General features: G+C 39.0%; 1 protein-coding gene across 6 annotated transcripts in view; it reads right to left on the reverse strand.

The window, feature by feature from the left end:
- FAT1 (FAT atypical cadherin 1) overlaps positions 1-16,777 on the reverse strand; it is a 146,847-nt gene that overhangs the window by 114,537 nt on the left and 15,533 nt on the right. For all 6 annotated transcript variants that reach the window (XM_037831200.1, XM_037831196.1, XM_037831198.1 and 3 more), the window contains exon 2: positions 11,519-14,804. In XM_037831200.1, coding sequence (XP_037687128.1) covers positions 11,519-14,786 — 3,268 coding nt within the window. In that variant the 5' untranslated portion in view covers positions 14,787-14,804. The remainder of the gene's footprint in view (positions 1-11,518; positions 14,805-16,777) is intronic.

Below are 16,777 nucleotides of genomic sequence, written 5' to 3' on the forward strand. Positions count from 1 at the left end.
ATTAAACAGGGAGGAACTAATGAAAAAAACTATTTTGAAACTCCAGAGGCCAGAAGAACACTATACAGCATCCAGGGAAGAATGGGAGGAAGAGGCAAATAAATTATGGCGAAGAACTGTAAACTGCTCTCTCCACATGGTCGCCACCAGTGCCCATTCACCACTCTTGCAGCAGGCCAGCGCAGGGTCCAGCCCCTGGCTAGCTGCTAGTGACACAAAGGGAAATAAAAATCTTCTCCAAGAACAAGGGTGCATACTGCTGATTGCTGATCACAGCTTTTGATTAGCAAATTCAGATTGGGACCCATTAATAAATGGGTCCCGCTCTGAGAGCAGCTAGTGTTTCAACCAGCCCTGGACAAAGGTGGCAGCAACCACTGTTTCAATCCTCCCAGAACAGGGACGGAGGGGGTGCAGATTTAAAGATGCAGAGCTTCCTCAGGACCGCAGGGGACAGCTAGCTGAAAGGCTGCATTTGCTGGGCAAGCCAGGAAAGCTCAGCTTTGGGGAGCCGTTGGAGAAGCTTCTGGTGCCTTTCATGAGCCCCTCCCAAGGACACTCTGGAGGTGGTATGTGTGTCCTTCATGGGTCCCTGGCCCTGTTTTGGCTGAGAAAGACTGACTGTGCTGGTTTGGATGTATTATGTCTCCCAGAAAAAGCCACATTCTTTAATGCAATCATGTGGGAGCAGATTGATTAATCTTTTTGATTAAGGTGTGATCTCATGATTGAATGTTTCCATGGAAAGGTGACCCCACCCATTCAGGGTAGGTCTTGATTGGTTTACTGAAGCCTTTTAAGAGTTCACAGACAGAATGAGCTCAGTGAGAGAGTTTGGAGACTGTCTTTGAAAGCAGACTTGCTTGCCCAGAGTTGGCCTGGGAGAAACTAAGAGAACACCCCAGACACTTAGAGAGAAATGTCCTGGGAAAATGCCATTTTGAAACCAGAACCCCAGAGAAGACACAAGCCACGTGCCTTCCCAGCTGATAAAGGTATTCCAGAAGCCATCGCCTTTCTTCAGTGAAGGTATCCTATTGTTGATGCCTTAGTTTGAACACTTTTATGGCCTTAAGACTATAACTTTGTAATCAAATAAACCCCCTTTATAAAGGCCAATCCATTCCTGTTATTTTGCGTAATGGTAATGGCAGCATTAGCAAACCAGAACACTGATGTAGGAAAATCCTTTCTGTGGTGACCCTCCTCCAAGAAGTGTAAAAAGCTATAGAGGCAGACACGGTCTGGGAGAAAGTCCTGCCAGCTTCAAACACCCGGGAGAGGGAGGTCTGTCTCCTGGGAAACAGAGTGGACAGCAAAACTCCTGTGAACAGGGCACTCCAAAACAACAAGCAAGCAAAGGCCCAGGACAAGACAAGTGGCCCAGAAAGATGGAAATCCTGCACACTGCACTCACCTGGGGCAGACCTTCCTGATAGAGGGCTGAAGCTCAAGGAAATCACTATCTTATCACCAGCTGGTTACAAAACGAAGAAACAGACATCCCAGGGAGTAAATCTCAGAGTTAGCATTTTAAAATATTAAACATACAGTATGCAACAAAAAAAGTGCAAGACAAAGAAACAGGAAATGATGGCCCATCCAAAGAAAAAGGATAAAAATCCAGAAAACACCAATGAAAAAGACCAGAATGTAGATATATCTAACAAAGCCTTTAAAACAATGATTAAAAATACTCAAGGAGATGAATAAAAGTACAGAGAAAGAACTAAAGGATATTAGGAAAACAATGAATAAACAATATGAGTGTCTAAGTAAAGAGATAAGAAAATTTTAAAAAGGAACCAAACAAAACTACTGGAGTTAAAGACCACAATAACTAAAATGAAAATCCCTAGGAAGGTTTCAAGAACAGACTGGAGCTGGCAGAAGAATCTGTGAACCTGAAGACAAGACACTTGAAATGAGTCAGGCTGAGAAGCAGAATGAAAAAACATATATAAAAAGTGAAAACAGCTTAAGACAGCTGTAACTATGGGACACACTCAAATGCACCAATATACGCATTATGAGAGTCCCAGAAGAAGAGAAAAAGCAGCAGAAGGAACAAAGAAATAATGACAGAGAACTTCCCAAATTTAGCAAAAGATGTGAATATACACATCCCAGAAGCTCAGAGAACACCAAACAGGAGAAACATGAAGAAAAATACACTCCATCATATACTGATTACACTATCAAATGCAAAAGACTTGCAAGAGAGTTCTGAAAGTTGCAAGAGAAAAAGTCCTCAAAGGACTTTATCATGACAAGTAAAATGACAATCTATGCAATGGGAGAAAATATTTGGAAACTAAATTTATCAGATAAAGGTTTACTATCCAGAATATATAAAGAAATCCTTTAACTAAACAACAAAAAACTATGCAATTTAAGAACAGGCAAAAGAACAGACATCTCTCCAAAGAAGAAATACAAATGGACATAAAGCACAAGAAAAGATGCTCAACATCATCAGCCATCGGGAAATGCAAATCAAAACCACAATGAGACACCATCTCACACCCATTAGAATGGCTGCTGTCTGAAAAAAAAAAAAAAAAGGAAAATAACAAGTGTTAGAGAGGATGCGGAGAAATAGGAACACATATTCACTGCTGGAGGCAAAGTAAAATGGTGCAGCCACTGTACTGTGGTATCGTAACAAATGTTCCATACTAATGCTCCATTGTTTTGAAAAACTGTCAAAATCATTACATACAAAAACTGACCTCCACAGAGATAAAATATATATATATACATTGCTTAGTACTGATATGAATACCAGTATCTGTAAAACACAGGTCAGAAAGTTTTTGCATACATACATTCTAAGATTGCTTAATGCTCCTTTTCAATGAACCTTTAAAAATTGGCATTATTTATTCAAAATACTTTTTTTTTAACCGATGAGGGGGACAGTCACAAAATTAAAATGGTTTATTAAATCCCAAATTTTAGTCTGTTCAATAAAAATTTAATCTATCAAGAAAGTTAACTTTATTATTAGATGTTCTGACAGATTTTACCTTAACAAATAAAGGTACATATTAGTTTAGCAACTGAGAGGGTTTCCATGGTAAGTTGGCAACACTAAAAAATCCTTGAAAGCTGCTTAACTTGAACAAGAATATATTGTTTATTATACTGATTTTATTACAATAGTTTGTCTTGTAAATGGGCAGACGGGGCAGGCGACTAAGCAGGTCTATAAAAAACTGCAAATTATTTTTTCAGTTGGAAATAGCCTTTTGAAAACCTATTGAGACAATCTATGTAAAGAATGTAAAATATAGCTGGTACACAGTAAGTGCCTGCTCTAGTTTGCTAATGCTGCTGGAATGCAAAACACCAGAAAGATTGGCTTTTATAAAAGGGGTTTATTTGGTTACACAGTTACAGTCTTAAGGCCATGAAGTGTCCAAGGTAACACATCAGCAATCGGGTACCTTCACTGGAGGATGGCCAATGGCATCCGGAAAACTTAGCTGGGAAGGCACATGGCTGGCGTCTGCTCCAAAGTTCTGGTTTCAAAATGCCTTTCTCCCAGGATGTTCCTCTCTAGGCTGCAGTTCCTCAAAAATGTCACTCTTAGTTGCACTTGGGGTATTTGTTCTCTCTTAGCTTCTCTGGAGCACGAGTCTGCTTCCAACCAGTGTCTTCAAAATGTGTCTCATCTGCAGCTCCTGTGCTTTTTCAAAGTGTCCCTCTTGGCTGTAGCTCCTCTTCAAAACGTCACTCACAGCTGCAATGAGTTCCCTCTGCCCTTCAGCTCATTTATATGGCTCCACTGATCAAGGCCCACCCTGAATGGGTGGGGCCATGCCTCCATGGAAATCTCATCAGAGTTATCACCTACAGTTGGGTGGAGCGTATTTCCATGTAAACAACCTAATCCAAATGTTCCAACTTAATCCCCACTAATATGTCTGCCCCACAAGATTGCATCAAAGAATATGGCTTTTTCTGGGGGACATAATACATTCAAACCAGCACAGTGCTCAATAAATATTAATTATAATTATATAATGATAATGATGAAGAAAAAGTTCACCAGTAATAAACAGATAATATGATTAGATTATCACAAACTAGAAAGAAGTCTTAAGAAGCTACTGAAATAGCTATGTAACTTTCACTTAAAAAATCAATTATTCTAAAACTAAAAGGACCACATTTAGTAGGCCTACCAAAAAAGAAACAGACAATTTTAAAGACTTATTCAATAGGTCACCCACTCAGCCACTTGGAGGCCTAGCATGAAATCATTCAGTTCAACCTCAGATCTTCTGAGTAGAGCTGGTAGACTCTAATTGGCAAGGCAAGTTAATTGAGAAGACAGGCCGTTGATGTACAGACATGAATAGTTTTCTGGACTTGTTGTCCTTGCTATTAAACTGGATATCTGACAACTCAACAAGTACAGGTAGTGCCCTTGTCAATCTTTCAAAGTCCAATTATTCCTGGTAACAAAAGATATGAAAGATGTGCTTCAAGGCATTATGTCATGTATGGCAAGCAGGCTATAATTACCACCAACACATTTTTATTAAATAAGTCCCATAAGGGTAACTGAAAAGTAATGGTACACAAAAAAACAAAGTTAATATGAACTTGACATATCCAGCTTTATGAACTACAATGACTCAAAGTCAAAGCAACAGGAACTAAATGGTTAAGAAAAAATCCAACATGAATGAAAGTTTTAAAATCTCTTCAATTTTCATATTTGTACAAAGCAGGCTATATGAAAGATCAGGTCAGGTAATAAACGAACGTTAAATCTTCACACATACAGACCTTCATCAAGTTACAAAGACCCAACTCATAAAAACTCTTGGAAAATAAAATAGTTCCCAGCCAAGAGGGGTAAGAAGGCACTCCATTCTCTCCAAGGCTTTCTGACCACATACCAGACAACTGCTGAAGCCAAGGCCTCAAGGAAGACAATGCAAGAGAACAATGACTACAAGTAACTCAATTCAAAGGGGAAGTACAAATTAGGTTAACCTCAGCTATCCTGTGGGCTGAACTGGTTTATGAGGTTAGCTGGGACCCTAACAACCGTGTATGACATTGTTTCAAGGAGAAAAGGCTCTGAACAATGAGCATCCTGTACAGTTCACAGGGGCAACATTTTTACATTGAAAAATTTTGCAAAACTGGAAAGATAAGGCAAGTGTGCTGGTTTGAAGCTGTTATGTGTTCCAGAAAATGCCATGTTCTTTTAATACGTTCTTGTGGGTATGGACCTATTGTAGGTGGGACCTTTTGATTAGGCTGTTTCAATTGGGATGTGACCCAGCCCATTCAAGGTGGATTTTAATCCTTTACCAGAGTCCTTTATGAGAGGATAAAGGACAGAAAAAAGCCAGAGAGCTCAGAGAGAGAAACACCAAGAGAAGCTTAGAGGAAAGCCCCCAGAGGAGCTGAGAGAGCCACTGAAGCCAGGAGCTAAAAGCAACAAAACCCAGGAGAGAAGAACCAGAAGACTCCGGCCATGTGCCTTGCTATCTGACAGAGGAACCCTGGATGCCAGTGGCCTTTCTTCAGAGAAGGTATCATCCTGTTGATGCCTTGAGACATTTTCATGGCCTTAGAACTATGAAACTGTAAATTAATAAATCCCTGTTGTAAAAGCTAATCCATTTCTGGTATATTGAATTCTGGCACCTTTAGCAAACTGAAACAGTAACACAGTGGAATTCCACTGTCCATCTTAAGCAGGAGTAAAGCTCGCTATTGACACTATGATGATTCTCCCAGTAGTCACACTTCATTGGAATGATCATGAGTAGTTTAAATGTTGTCACTAATAACTCTATAATCCTGGTTATCCTAAGTAAGCTAAATATCAGTATGTCATTATGAGATAAATGATGGAATAAAATTCTTTAGATTCAAGACTCCTTCAAAACCAAGCCTCTGAGATAGGATTCAAGTCTCCAGCCCAGCCCAGTTTATCAGAGAATCCCACTCAGCAGTTTTCAAATGGACACCCTTAAAGCATCTCTAGGTCCCTTGAGTTAAAGGGAGTAAAACGTAGTGGTTGCAAGTACAGGCTTGCTAGTTCTGTCACTTACCACCCAAGTGATCTTGGGCATATTACTTAATCTCTCTTTGCCTGTTTCCCCATCTGTAACATGGGAATAAAACATCTACCTGGTGGCTACTGTGAGAATTGAATAAATTAACATAGAAAGCACAGCACCTGGTTGTAACACTCAATTAAGTGTCTGTAGGTTATTTGAATAAGGAAGCTTATCATCATTCTTATCACTATTTTTGAAAGCACATATCCAGAGAGCACGTTTTAAGTTGTTTCTACCCCAAACCCTCCAGGTCCTTTCACATTCGTAATTAAGAAAGAGCATTATGCAGCTTCATCACGTTTTGCTTCACAACCTACCACCATGAATCACAGTTCACAGAACTTTTTTATTTCAACCCCTCCCCCAACAAGATTTATTCAATCAGTCCAGAAGGCATCAATTTGTTGCATATCATAGAAATGACTACAGAAAAGCCGATCCTCTATTTTCTTCAAAAACAAAATAGACTCTCTTCAGGATCTGATTAGATCCTCTTTCACCTTAAAAATCCTCCTGCTTAAAAAGGAGATCCTATTCCCAGTGGAAATTATTACAAAGCCCTGCCTTGACTCAAAATCACATGCAAAAAAAAAAAGATTTTTAATTTAAAACACAGCAAGAGCACATTTCAATAAAACAATTTCTGCCAAAGCCAGATTTTCAGTCTCACAGTAGTTAGGAAATAAGTTTCTTTTCTCTTAAACTTTCCTAGGAAGAGAACAAAAAGAAAGGGCAGCAGCTGCTGCCTCTTAAGGAAGGAGACAGCAATACAAAAGCCCTTTCACCAGCAAATTTCTCAACTCCCTAACGGGGGCCTCCCACCAGTATCTATTTAAAGTTCCGCTGCCAGGAATTTTAGACCCAGCTCCAGCAGAGGTAATCTGGTCCCACCACAATCTGCCACACTTGCAACTGATGCCCAACTCTTAGCCACTCTTACAGACCTTTCAGTCATGAGACCGGGTCCCTTAACATCCTCCACATTCTATGTCATGTCACAAGAGAAAAGAGCTAGGAAAAACTGTTCCAGATTGGATGCAGACTATCCTCTACTTGAAGTCAAGGTTTTTCTAATTTAGTAAATAACCAAAATAATCAAAATATTTAGAGTTTTGCCAAACCAGACAGAAGCTCCAGAAACATTTTCCCTCTCACCAATATCAACAATTACATTAATCTGTACTGGAAGTCCCTTCTGCTCCCACCCCATGAAAGCACTCCTTACTGGGACCAACTAACCAACGAGGACAGGAGCCAGTCTCCAAGTGGGTGATAAAGAAATGGTGAGCCACACAACTGGAGAGGCCCCTCCAGTCATTTTCTCTTAAGAAAAATGTTGTCCTTATTTTTCCTCCCCTATTTCATGAATGGTGATTTATCTTGTTGCAACAGCTGTACTTCCATATTAATTCATTCCAAGCTTCATCAAAATGTAACTTTCAATCCCAAAACCCTGACTGAGATCCTAAGAGTAGTATAGCACCAATAAGTTTAGAAATTTGCTGTTACCGTAATGAAAAACATGGCCTCCCCAAATAAGTAAAGTCAAAAGGAAGAAATGCTCTTACTGAGTTGCATTATACAGTACTAACAGCCAAGAACTGAACCAAAATACAAAACTGACACACTGGAGACTGGAGAGAAACGTACTTAAGGGCTTTCCAGTAAAAGGCACCCAAGTTTCTCTCAGTTTTTACACAAGTTTCTCTTAGCAATTTTTAAAAATCTGTGGCCAAGCATTTTTCTAGACATTATCTTAGTTCTAAACATTAACAAAAAGCTGCAACTCATCTTTTTATTGGTGCTCAAGTAATAATTAACTTAATGGTTACCCATTAGCCAAGAAGACTAAGCTGAATTTATTCCACAGTCTCCATGAGGGACGCTCATGATTCTATTCCCTTAACTTTAAGCTTACAACTAAGCAGTCAAGAACATACTTAAAATTAAGAATAGGGTGAATGCTGAGAAACATGTCAGGCAAACCAAAAACTAAATATGAAATCACTCAGGCTTCAAAGATACCTCACTCAACATTTTTGTTAAATCTACTTTATAATCCTCACGGTATGTTTTAAGGAGACAGAAGAGGAAGATCTTAATTAGAGCTCTCGGAGATTGGCTCTCTAACAAAACTGAGTTTCCCAATAATTTTTCACCTAACACCCTACTGTTGCTAACCTCAAACAGAAAAGCAATCATGTGGCCACAGATTTGTCAAAATAGCTCAGTTAATACCGAGAGGCTTCTCCAGGAAAACCATATGATAAAGCAAAAGCCTATGATAAAGTGAGAGATTATTGGATGAGTCAAAGGACAGTCACTCCCACACTGCAATTACATACCACCTCCCTGCAAGGCCAATTAGCAAAAAATGTATGAGAATCCAGAGCTAACAGAACTGTTCATCTGACTACATATGTTAGATAGTTCAGAGAATTTCTATAAAAACAAGAACTACTGTTCAGGGTGCTTTTCAATTTAAAGATTTAAAGCAAAGAAAAGCATTTTAAAAACTGTTAGTAAATTTTTCCTATTCAGATTGCTGAATATATTCTCTGTTTCATGAAAACCATGTAAGTGACATACATTTTGACACTGTTGAAACAGGCTATAGAACACAACCAACACTACTAGTTTAAAGTTAAGTGAAAGGCAAGAAGCAAACAAATGGTTAATTACTTGGGCAGGTTCTTGGTCTGCAGAGCCACACAGGTCCTGAGCAGGCCCCAATCAATGAGTCCAATATTAAATGCATCACCGGAGGAGAAAGTAAGAGCCCAAGAGAAACTGGCAAGGAGCAGAGACTGAAGTTCAAGAAAGGTGCTAACCCTGACGTGAGCCAGACCAATTCCAATTCAGGCTGAGAACTGATGCTGTCTCCTGTGTGTTCTGCTGGTTTTCCCGAACTGCCCCTACTCTTTTTCATTCGACAGACACTTCAGACTTCTACCCTTCCCTAGAAAGTGATTAGGCAAACCCCAAATGAAAAATTAGTGTACTTAATTTTAGCACTTCCACTGCACAATACATAATGACTTTTCCTAAAGGAATTCTACACTATGATATGAACTACACTGCCAAGAACCTCTAAAATACCTGGTTGCTGATAATTCTGTGGCAAAAACATATCTTGTAACGAACACCAGGGCAATGTATAAATATTTTATCACTTTCATTCAATTTTAAAAAGCATTAAATATAGGGATGTGGCTGAAGAAAAATAATTTAATCTACCATACACTACTTTTTTCCTCTGTAAAGAAAGAACCGCAGAATAGAAGACATGGAAATCTCCAACTTCTCTCTCACTTTAAGCCTCATGATTTATACAAATGCAAAACAGTTTCTTACTCACTTAACCAACTCAAGAAAAGTGTTATTTTAGTTCCTTCCCCACTACCCAATCCACCCTCCTTCCCCCACTAGTTACCACTGGAAAAGTCTGGCACTGCTTTTCATCTCTGAAAACTAATATAGATCTATTTCAGGGTACCACTTTGGTCGCCTGGTTGTTTCCTTTTTTTTTTTTAGTAGTAAGAACATCCAATTCCTTAAATGTATAGGAGAAAAACACTAGTCTCCAAATGATTCTTTAAAAAGCAACTATAAAAATACTCTTTTTACTTGAAAGAAAAAACCCAAAAGGTACTTGCTCATATAATTTAAGTCATCAAGGGAATGTAAATTAAAACCACGGTTCTATTTTCTGTCTTAACTGTAACTTGTAAAAGTTCTTTATAGGCTTTCAAAATCTACTTTGGAAAAGGAAGAAAGAAAAATAACTGTCCTTAGAAAATTCACAAAAATACATCAGTTTCAGCTTGGATGTATCAGCTTGGATATTCTTCTATGCTGCCAATGTACCTGAAAATTCTAATTCATACTGGACAGCATCTATGATGAAAAAAAAAAAAAAGATATATTCTATTCTTCAGATGAATTATTACCAAACATTGATTATGCTTTTTCTTGAATTAGGCTATTATGAGCATTATAGATGAGTGGTGTATAATACGTAATAATTATACATTATTGAAAAAAAATACCTTGAATAAATAAAAGCACATTAAAATACTATAGCCTCCAAAATAGGACAACTGTGTTAATCATGTGCTATATACCTATTAGATATGGGAGGTAACAGAGTGCAACTTGACTTAGGGTTTATTTTACTTGTGGTTTTACTGAATGTAAACTTAAAGTTTTAATGTAATAAAAAATGTCCCTTTTAGAATGGACATATTCATAAAAGGAAAAAATCATTGAAACTAATAAACAAACAGAGCCCCTATGGCTGATTAGTGCTGTGATCACCCAATTACCTTGTAGTTCCACTACCATTCTCAGTAGACAGGGCATTCAAAGCCAAAACTCTCATTAATTTATTCTTTTTAACACTTATTGAGCAGCCTCTTAAGTGCCTGGCATTTTTGCTAGATGCTGAGGAAAGAAAATGCTCGCACTAAAAGCCTGCCGTTGAAGGCCTCACACTCCATCGGGGGAGACTGACATGTAACTAACGTGCATGTGAACGGCAGGTGGATTAGAGGGATGTTCAAAGGACAAACAATACATACTCTAGCATGAATTGGCTGCCTGGAGGTTCCAGTTGTAGTAACTTATTCTAAGTGAAAAGAGTATCATAATGAATCAGTGCCAGCATTTCCAGAAGACATTAATAAATCCAATACATGCACTAGGAGCTTTCCCCATGTTATTTCATTTTTTCCTCACATAAATCAGATGATGATTTTGAGTGTTCCCATCTTATAATACATGAAGAAAGTTAGTATTAAGATAATTAACTTGTCCAAGATCACCCACTTAACCGAGAGAGCAAGGATTACAAGACAGGTCTTCCCAATCCAACATTCCACTACCCTATGCCCCTCTTGCAAACAAAACCTGGAGGGGTACTAAGTAGGGCAGATCACATAATAAAACTTTTAGCCCATTTGTCTGCTCTGTGTGTCTGGCATAATTTTGCAAGTGCACATTTATCTCTGAGATGGAATGTACAGTCATGGTAGCCGTGGTGGTGACTCTAAATATGAATCTGCAAACAGTAGCCTGAAAAGGGCTTCTCAAAGTTAAAACAAAACCACAATGATGCATCTGATAAAAACGCAGAGTATAAACTTAGAGATCAGTATCACTGGTAATAATTTCAATTTTTCTTTGTTCTTTTACTCATTTTTTTCTGGCTTAATCATACAGGCTCCTTTGGTTCCATATTCATAGCTTACCACACATACACACCTACATAAAGCCACAGGACCAAAAACATGCCCACACACCTTTATACTGAGGCTTAATAAATAGACATCAGTAGGGAATTGTGAAGGAACTATCATGGGGCAGATGTTCACTTTGGAATAAACTGGGGGGTGTGGGTCAAATCAGTGTAATAAAAGTATACTTACCTGTTTCCTCATTGATCTTGAAAACACCAACCCCAGAACCATCTCTAATGGAATAGCGGATCTCCCCATCTCTTCCTGTGTCCTCATCATGAGCTGACACTGACATTACTGATGAACCAATAGGGACATCTTCTTTCACTGCACCCTTTTCCACGAAGCTGGAAAACACTGGTGGGTGTAAGTTCTCATTCACATCAATTACCTCAACTTCAACATAGCAAGTCGAAGACAGAGAAACTGGTTTCCCTTTGTCTTTGGCCCTTACAGTCAGATTATACACTTGCTTCTTCTCAAAGTCCAACTGCTTCACGATTCTAACTGCTCCACTGAGTTTATCAACATCAAAGTTTCCCTCTCCGTGGTCCATCAGACTGTACCTCACCTGACCTGACTGACCCACATCAGGATCAGAGGCCTCTAACCACATGATTATGGTTCCTTCTGGAAGGTCCTCTCGCACTTTCACACGGTAATTAGGTGGAATAAACTTAGGCGGGTTGTCATTAACATCTTCTAATGACACTTTCAAAAGTACAGTGGAAAGCAACTGGGGTTCTTCTCTGGCTTGATCCCTGGCTTCAATCTTCAAGTAGTGCACGTGCTGTGCTTCACGATCCAAAGGGCGGACGATTTTAACAACGCCAGTCATGCTGTCAATGGAAAACTTATCTGTGTCTGTAAGCAGAGAGTATGTCACTTGTCCACTGGGCCCAAGATCTTTATCTGTGGCTTCCACCTGGATGATTTCACTGTTTAACTCCTTGTCTTCACTCACTTCAACAAAGTAGCTCTCTTGTAAAAACTCGGGTGGATTATCATTGGCATCCAGAATTCTGATATCTAGAAGACGCCAAGTAGCCTTCTGGGGTATACCAAGGTCATAAACAGTAATATTCAGGGTGTATCTGTCTGTTGTTTCATGGTCAAGTGGAGATAAAATTTTTAACATTCCTGTTTCCATGTCGATAATGAAGCAACTATCCTCGTTTCCTCCAGAAATAGCATACACCAGTTTTCCATTGAAGCCAGTGTCAAGGTCAGTAGCATTCATGAAAATTACGTCAGAACCCACAGGATGGTTTTCCTTTACCTCGATACCCGCTGGAAGAGTACTTCTGAACCGTGGTGTGTGAGCATTGACAGAGTGAGAATCAAAGAAAATATCCTCGACCTCTCCCTGACTGTGTAATTTATTTGCTTGCAGCAGTTTCTCTGCCAGCATTTTGGCAACGCCAGTCTCTTCACACTGCAAGTTCACTGGCTTGCGACTAGCAGCCACGGTTAGGTTGATATATAACGGTGTGGCAAAATTTTCTCCATCAGTAGCTGTAATTCTCAGACTGTGAAAAGATACTTTGGCACCTAAGCCATCCATCAGCGACTGCTTTAATGAGAGTACCCCAGAGTTGGGGTTTAAGCTAAACAAATCTAGTTCATTTCCAGCTTCAATCTGATATCGTACCAGCTGAAGTTCATCAGCATCAATAGCAGAAACTGTAGTTATTTGTTCTCCCACACCTAGATCCCTGGGAATTGTTCCTTCGCAATTTATTTTCTCAAACAAAGGTGTGTTGTCATTCAAGTTATTGAGAGTAATTGTGGCAAGAACTTCAACTTCCCGACGGTACGGTAAGCCCCAGTCTGATGCTCGGATCCTTAGGGTATATACACGAGGCATCAATTCGTAGTCCAGATTTTCTGAAGTGCTCACAGCACCAGTGAAGTGGTTGATCACAAATGGCACATGATTTAAATTTGCAATACTGTAAGTCACATATCCGTTCTCACCCTCATCTGGGTCCTCAGCGCTCACACTCATGACACTAGTGCCAACAGGCACATTCTCATCAAAAGATGCTTTGTACGCTGTCTGGGTAAATTCGGGGGGATTGCTATTTGTACCTAAGACTTTAACCAAGACTCTGGTGGAGGCTTTTCTGTCACTTGTTGTTACCTCAAGTTCAAGCTGGGATGCCTGCTGCCTTTTAATTGGTTCCACAATGGAAATGAGACCAGTGTTGTAATTTAGGCTGAATTTAGCTTTTCCAGGTGTACTTTTAAAAACATACCTCAGATGGGAATAACCAGGCTTGGCTTTTACCATGATCACAGGTGTGTTGGAAGGAGCAAATTCACTTATTTCTGCTCGGTAAATATCCCTTTCGAATTTGACTGGCCCAGCTTTGAACTGTGGAGAAGTCACATGAATTACTATTACAGAAGAGAACTGGGGAGGAAACCCTTTATCTTTAGCCTGTAGTGTCAGATTATAGCCAAAAGAATGACTCTCCCAGTCAATGCTACCAGTTGCTTTGACCTTATATTCTTTACTCCCTGGAGAGGACCTCACTATTCTAAACTGCTGAAGGGGGTCACCTGCCACAATGCTTAAAGACGCTATCTCCCCATTGGCACCCTGATCACAGTCATCCACTGTTACAATTGCATATGTTGGGTCCTTGTCCAGTTCTGATGGTGATAATGTCACGGCTGTTATCACAGGCGCACATTCGTTCGCCCGTTCTACATGAACTGTCAGTTTGGCCATGCTGCTGATACCACTGCTACCATACAATTTCATTCCACGGTCCACAGCAAGAATTTCCATCTCATACAGCTTGGTCTCTGTGTAGTCAAGTCTACCAGTTAAAACCACTGCACCACTGGTTGGATGAATAGCAAACACATCTGTTCGGTCTTTAAAACTGTAGTAAAATTCTCCGTTAGTTCCTATGTCTGCATCTGTGGCACTGACTCTTGCAATACTGGTCCTTATGGCTGTGTTTTCAGGTAAGGAAACACTGTATGAGGTTGGTGAGAATAACGGTCTCAAGTCATTTGTATCCAGCACTTGCACCTGGACCTTGGTTCGTGCTTCAGCATTAGTATTTTTTTCAACTGCTTTGACTATCAATGTGTAATGGTCTTTTACTTCCCTGTTAAGTATAGCTGTATTTCCTCCTTTGGTCCTTATTCTGAGAAAGCAAAAGTCTCCAAGAACATACTCTTCAGCTTTGAACAAGTTTTCATTGTCTCCTGAGACAATTTTGTACCTTAAATCCCACAGAGGATTGGTAATGTAAATACCCATCTTTACAGGATGCCCAACATAGGTTTTAGCTGCAGAGTTTTCATGCACAGTGACATTGTACTGGAAATGTGTAAACTGGATAGAAGGAGTCTGTTCAAGTCTTTGGCTTCCACCACTGTCTCCAAAATGCTGGAGGAAAAGGAGCAGGAGCAGAAGCAGGGCCAAATGTCTCCCCATCGCGTAACTCTCAGGAACCTGAAACAGAAGGAAAAAAGAAGAATCTTTACCTTGGAGAAATAAACATGTTAAAAAACATATTTTTCCTTATAACTTGTTTTAAACCCTACATTTTAATAAAGTACTTTCCACCTATATGAATAAATGCAATGGTTTTGGATTTTTGCCTGTTTTCCAACATATCAACACTCTTATTTCTAGAATTACTAAGTTTAACATCAACAATCATATTTAAGAAATCATAATGGGCATCTGATGAAAGACTGCCAACTGTAACAACTAAATTGTATTCTTATTCTTCAGGGCAAATACAAGCAACTGTTAAAAAGGTAGATAATGAACATTTATGTTTACTTATATACAATGAATTAAATGCTCAAAAGCAGGCAAATTTAACAACTAAATTAGGAAGAAAAAACAAAAACACCAGCAGTGGTTTTAGAAGGCCTTATAATGATAGCTTGTTTTCTCAAAATTTATTCTGAAATTATATTATTTCTTTACAGGAATGATTAACTTCACTCCCCACATAAAACAGGGCTTACAGTCTCACTAAATGACTATCTAAAAGTATTAAAATAACTATATCATCAAGTTTGATACTAAGGTAATTTCTGAGCCACGAAGATGAATAAACAAACAAAATGAAAGTCAAGTTTACAAAAGCAAAGCCAGAATTCGGCAGCTTGAGGTCCAGCAGGGCGTTTTCCCTCTAAACGAGTGAAGCCTATTTCACCAACTATACATCAAAGATTTTTCGCCACTGCTTTTCAACAATCAGTATTTAGAGTGTCCACTTTATTCATAGCACCGGACAACCTGTCACCCAGGGATCCTCTTACTAGAAGACATACAGACAAAAATGCTAAATCAATCTAAGATAACAGACATGAAGGGCCAAATCAGTGTGGCAAGGTGGAAAGTGCTGCAGGAGGGTCAGAGGGGAAAGCTGAAGGAAAGAGAGAAACTTGAAAAAAGGGCTGCCTTTAACAAATGGGAAGGTAGGCAGAGCCCACTGGGCTGAAGCCTGGCCAGGGGACCTGGGACAATTATTCTCAGACCAAATACTCCCCTGAAATGCCAACAAATCCATTTTGTTAATCCATGTAGCTTCACAAAACACCCCAGCACTGACAGGAGAGGACAACACTGTACCCTTGCCAAATAGCATTCAAATTAATATTCATGAAAAGTGAACACTACAAAAGGTGAAAGAAACAGCAGACTGAAGGGCTGATTTAACAGCCAGGTTGAAATTAGTATGGCAACATTAATTTACAGTATCTTAACTCAGCAACTGCCAACTTTGCCCCATTAGTCATTTCATTAAGGGAAAAAAAAGACCTGATATGCTTAAAGCAATTAGAAGCTTAATTGATATTGAATCACATTCCAGTTGGGCACTGTAAACTGTTCTTTAACTATCACACCTTCTCCTGAGCAGATAAAGTCAGGACATGAGACAGGTTTTTGGCCTCTAGGAGAACAACTATCATTTAAACAAAAGAAGAAAATTTTCTTCTAAAGCTATCTATATATATTCAATTTTGTCAACAGTTCTAATACTCAGGGGGTTTTCACATTATGAAATGATTCAGTCATCTTATCAAAACAAATGAAAAGTACAATTCAATTCAGTCTACGTATTCTGAGAACCTACTGTGGAACAGCACTATGTTAGGTGTCTGAATTTAAAGATGATTTATAAAAGACAAAGATCCCAATCTCAACACATTTATGAACTAGGAATAAAATAAAATATACATAAAGAAAATGCTCAAGAACAGTTATGAAGATGATGCTAAACAACACTGTCTCCATATGATTAAGTTTTAGCAGACATTATTACCACTAACCTCTTCACAACAAATTATTATAACCAGGGTTCTATTACAGGCACTTAATATATTTTTGCCTAATTCTCCATATAAAATATTATGCAGCTATTGAAAATAATTAGATAGCACTCTGTATGTTGCTATCTGGATATC

Source organism: Choloepus didactylus, chromosome 3 (assembly GCF_015220235.1).
Source record: "Choloepus didactylus isolate mChoDid1 chromosome 3, mChoDid1.pri, whole genome shotgun sequence".
NCBI classification, from domain to species: Eukaryota; Metazoa; Chordata; class Mammalia; order Pilosa; family Megalonychidae; genus Choloepus; species Choloepus didactylus.